Source organism: Oncorhynchus clarkii, chromosome 18, assembly GCF_045791955.1.
Source record: "Oncorhynchus clarkii lewisi isolate Uvic-CL-2024 chromosome 18, UVic_Ocla_1.0, whole genome shotgun sequence".
In the NCBI taxonomy this organism is placed as follows: Eukaryota; Metazoa; Chordata; class Actinopteri; order Salmoniformes; family Salmonidae; genus Oncorhynchus; species Oncorhynchus clarkii.
The window spans coordinates 7,678,183-7,683,182 of NC_092164.1; the positions used below are offsets into that span (position 1 = coordinate 7,678,183).

At 52.4% G+C, this 5,000-nt stretch overlaps 2 protein-coding genes across 2 annotated transcripts in view; both read right to left on the reverse strand.

Moving 5' to 3' along the window:
• The window catches only part of LOC139372956 (general transcription factor II-I repeat domain-containing protein 2-like), a 979,173-nt gene that overhangs the window by 757,797 nt on the left and 216,376 nt on the right, over positions 1-5,000 (reverse strand). The gene's annotated exons all lie outside the window — the stretch shown is intronic.
• Positions 1-5,000, reverse strand: part of LOC139372431 (ras GTPase-activating protein 3-like) — a 115,050-nt gene that overhangs the window by 23,259 nt on the left and 86,791 nt on the right. Inside the window, exons 8-11 of the mRNA XM_071112144.1 lie at positions 2,227-2,300; positions 1,989-2,093; positions 852-1,008; positions 507-655 (exon numbers count right to left, since the gene is read on the reverse strand). Of these exons, the coding sequence (XP_070968245.1) occupies positions 507-655; positions 852-1,008; positions 1,989-2,093; positions 2,227-2,300 (485 nt within the window). The remainder of the gene's footprint in view (positions 1-506; positions 656-851; positions 1,009-1,988; positions 2,094-2,226; positions 2,301-5,000) is intronic.

Genomic DNA, 5,000 nt, shown 5'->3' on the forward strand with positions numbered 1-5,000 from the left:
AGGTTGGTGGTCAGTACTGAGTCTAGGTTGGTGGTCAGTACTGAGTCTAGGTTGGTGGTCAGTACTGAGTCTAAGATGGTGGTCAGTACTGAGTCTAGGTTGGTGGTCAGTACTGAGTCTAGGATGGTGGTCAGTACTGAGTCTAGGTTGGTGGTCAGTACTGTGAGTCTAGGTTGGTGGTCAGTACTGAGTCTAGGATGGTGGTCAGTACTGAGTCTAGGATGGTGGTCAGTACTGAGATGGTGGTCAGTACTGAGTCTAGGTTGGTGGTCAGTACTGTGAGTCTAGGTTGGTGGTCAGAACTGAGTCTAGGATGGTGGTCAGTACTAAGTCTAGGGTGGTGGTCAGTACTGAGATGGTGGTCAGTACTGAGTCTAGGTTGGTGTTCATGTGTGTGTGTGTGTGTGTGTGTGTGTGTGTGTGTGTGTGTGTGTTCTCACTGTGTGTGGTTGACCTCTGCGTGTGTGTGTGTGTGTGTGTGTGTGTGTGTGTGTGTGTGTTCTTACTGTGTGCGGTTGACCTCTGCGTGGGCGACGGCACTGAGGAAAGGCAGGATGTTTCCATAGTGAAGGAACAGACGGACCAATGGGATCGCTGCTTCCTGTTTCTCCCGGCAGACCTCCCCGAGGATATGAGCGGCTGATGCCGACACCGGCTGGGAGGGGAAACACATTAAAACAATCTACAGTACCCCCCCTTTACATTAGGTATCTACAGTACCCCCCCTTTACATTAGGTATCTACAGTACCCCCCCCCCCCCCACCTTTACATTAGGTATCTACAGTACCCCCCTCACCTTTACATTAGGTATCTACAGTACCCCCTGCCCCCCCCCCCCCCTCCCCCTCACCTTTACGTTAGCCGAGGTCAACATCAGGTCTCTCAGAGGGCCGTAGTGGTCAGAGGGGAACACATGGTCCTCAGTGTAAACAATGTTTAAACGAAGAGAACCCAACTCATCCACTTTCACCGGCTTCCCTCCATTATCCCTGGGCTGCAGAAAGTACCTAGGGAGGAGGGGAGAATGGAGAGAGAGAGAGGAGAGGAGGATGGAGAGAGAGAGGAGGATGGAGAGAGAGAGAGGAGAGGAGGAGAGGATGGAGAGAGAGAGGAGGAGAGGAGGAGGAGAGGATGGAGAGAGAGAGAGGAGGGGAGGATGGAGAGAGAGAGAGAGAGAGGAGGATGGAGAGAGAGATGAGGAGGGGAGGATGGAAAGAGAGAGAGAGGAGGCGAGGATGGCGAGAGAGAGGAGGAGAGGAGGAGAAGATGGAGAGAGAGGGAGAGAGAGAGAGGAGGATGGAGAGAGAGAGGAGGATGAAGAGAGAGAGAGGAGGATGGAGAGAGAGAGGAGGATGGAGAGAGAAAGGAGGAGAGGAGGGGAGGATGAGAGGATGAGAGAGAGAGGAGGATGGAGAGAGAGAGAAAGGAGGATGGAGAGAAAGAGAGAGAGGAGGATGGAGAGAGTGAGGATGAGAGAAAAGGAGGATGGAGAGAGAAAGAGGGAGGAGAGGATGGAGAGAAGGGGGAGGATGGAGAGAGAGATGATGGGAGGATGGAGAGAGAGGGGGAGAGGAGGATGGAGAGAGGAGGGAGGACGGAGAGAGAAAGAGAGAGAGAGGAAGGAAGGAGGGGAGGATGGAGAGAGAGGGAGAGAGAAAGGTAAGGAGTGAAAAAAGAGAGATAGATGTTGTCATGTCTCACCATGCGTTGTGGACCCAGACACAGACAGACAGACAGACAGACAGACAGACAGACAGACAGACAGACAGACAGACAGAGACAGAGACAGAGACAGAGAAAGACTGACAGACAGACAGACCGACAGACAGACAGAGACAGAGAGAGACTGACAGACAGACAGACAGACCGACAGACAGACAGACAGACAGACAGACAGACAGACAGACAGACAGAGACAGAGAGAGACTGACAGACAGACAGACCGACAGACAGACAGACAGATATACAACATGTTATCATGTCTCACCATGCGTCGTGGACCCCAGCCTGTCCCAGGGCCCTCAGAGGAACTCTGACCCCTCCCAGGAACTCATCCCCAAACTTCAGGTTACTGGCATTCCACAGGTCAACCCTGCATACAGAGAGATAGAGTCAGACTCACAACACACACACGCACGCGCGCACGCACACACACACACACTCTCTATTTGTGTGTAGACCTGGCTCTGTGAAACACACGCAGACACATAGACACACAGACTCACCTCAGAGCCAGCTTGTCAACACCCTCCTCCTCCACATCAAACTGTCTCTTGGTGTGACTAAGAGGTCGTGTCACCTGCAGGACAGAGACAGAGACAGAGACAGAGTTACTTAGAGGCTACAAACTGTCTCTTGGTGTGACTAAGAGGTCGTGTCACCTGCAGAACAGAGACAGAGACAGAGTTACTTAGAGGCTACAAATTGTCTCTTGGTGTGACTAAGAGGTCGTGTCACCTGCAGGACAGAGACAGAGACAGAGACAGAGACAGAGTTACTTAGAGGCTACAAATTGTCTCTTGGTGTGACTAAGAGGTCGTGTCACCTGCAGGACAGAGACAGAGACAGAGACAGAGTTACTTAGAGGCTACAAACTGTCTCTTGGTGTGACTAAGAGGTCGTGTCACCTGCAGGACAGAGACAGAGACAGAGACAGAGTTACTTAGAGGCTACAAATTGTCTCTTGGTGTGACTAAGAGGTCGTGTCACCTGCAGGACAGAGACAGAGACAGAGACAGAGTTACTTAGAGGCTACAAACTGTCTCTTGGTGTGACTATGAGGTCGTGTCACCTGCAGGACAGAGACAGAGACCGACTTACATAGAGGCACCACAGGTAGCCTAGTGGTTAGAGCGTTGGACTAGTAACCGTAAGGTTGCTGGATCGAATCCCCGAGCTGACAAGGTAAAAATCTGTTGTTCTGCCTCTGAGCAAGGCAGTTAACCCACCGTTCCCCGATTAAGGCAGCCCCCCCGCACCTCTCTGATTCAGAGGGCTGGGGTTAAATGAGGAAGACACATTTCAGTTGAATGCATTCAGTTGGACAACTGACTAGGTATCCCCACTTTCCCCACAGGGCTCTTACTAGAACCACCAGCACCACAGGGCTCTTCTCAGAACCACCAGCACCACAGGGCTCCTCTCAGAACCACCAGCACCACAGGGCTCCTCTCAGAACCACCAGCACCACAGGGCTCTTCTCAGAACCACCAGCACCACAGGGCTCTTCTTAGAACCACCAGCACCACAGGGCTCTTCTCAGAACCACCAGCACCACAGGGCTCTTCTTAGAACCACCAGCACCACAGGGCTCTTCGCAGAACTACCAGCACCACAGGGCTCTTCTCAGAACCACCAGCACCAAAAGGCTCTTCTTAGAACCACCAGCACCACAGGGCTCTTCTCAGAACCACCAGCACCACAGGGCTCTTCGCAGAACTACCAGCACCACAGGGCTCTTCTCAGAACCACCAGCACCAAAGGGCTCTTCTTAGAACCACCAGCACCACAACAGAGAGGGGAAGCCAAAGGGTGTGGACACAAACTACTTCAACCAAAACCCCAACCTGTAGTTAACCTAAAGTACAGTGCACATACTCAGACCCCATACTGAGGACTGAATAACTGAACAAGTAGTGTCCGTCCCTCAGTCAGAAGAAGGAAACGCTCTGTTTACCAACCTCCCCTCCTCTCACCTCAAAGTAGACAGATAGCACCAACCTCCCCTCCCCTCAAAGTAGACAAACAGCACCAACCTCCCCTCCCCTCAAAGTAGACAAACAGCACCAACCTCCCCTCCTCTCAAAATAGACAAACAGCACCAACCTCTCCTCCCCTCAAAGTAGACAAACAGCACCAACCTCTCCTCCCCTCAAAGTAGACAAACAGCACCAACCTCTCCTCCCCTCAAAGTAGACAGACAGCACCAACCTCCCCTCACCTCACAGTAGACAGATAGCATCAACCTCCCCTCACCTCAAAGTAGACAGATAGCACCAACCTCCCCTCCTCTCACCCCAAAATAGATAGACAGATAGCACCAACCTCTCCTCCCCTCAAAGTAGACAGACAGCACCAACCTCTCCTCCCCTCAAAGTAGACAGACAGCACCAACCTCCCCTAACCTCACAGTAGACAGATAGCACCAACCTCCCCTCCTCTCACCCCAAAATAGACAGATAGCACCAACCTCTCTTCCCCTCAAAGTAGACAGACAGCACCAACCTCTCCTCCCCTCAAAGTAGACAGACAGCACCAACCTCCCCTCACCTCACAGTAGACAGATAGCACCAACCTCCCCTCCTCTCACCCCAAAATAGACAGATAGCACCAACCTCTCCTCCCCTCACCTCAAAGTAGACAGACAGCACCAACCTCTCCTCCCCTCAAAGTAGACAGACAGCACCAACCTCTCCTCCCCTCAAAGTAGACAGACAGCACCAACCTCCCCTCACCTCAAAGTTGACAGACAGCACCAACCTCCCCTCACCTCAAAGAAGACAGACAGCACCAACCTCCCCTCCCCTCACCTCAAAGTAGACAGATAGAACCAACCTCCCCTCACCTCAAAGTAGACAGATAGCACCAACCTCCCCTCCTCTCACCTCAAAGTAGACAGACAGCACCAACCTCCCCTCACCTCAAAGAAGACAGACAGCACCAACCTCCCCTACCCTCACCTCAAAGTAGACAGATAGAACCAACCTCCCCTCACCTCAAAGTAGACAGATAGCACCAACCTCCCCTCCCCTCACCTCAAAGTAGACAGATAGCACCAACCTCCCTTCATCTCAAAGTAAACAGATAGCACCAACCTCCCCTCCTCTCACCTCAAAGTAGACAGATAGCACCAACCTCCCCTCCCCTCAAAGTAGACAGATAGCACCAACCTCCCCTCCCCTCACCTCAAAGTAGACAGATAGCACCAACCTCCCCTCCCCTCACCTCAAAGTAGACAGATAGCACCAACCTCTCCTCCCCTCACCTCACCTCAAAGTAG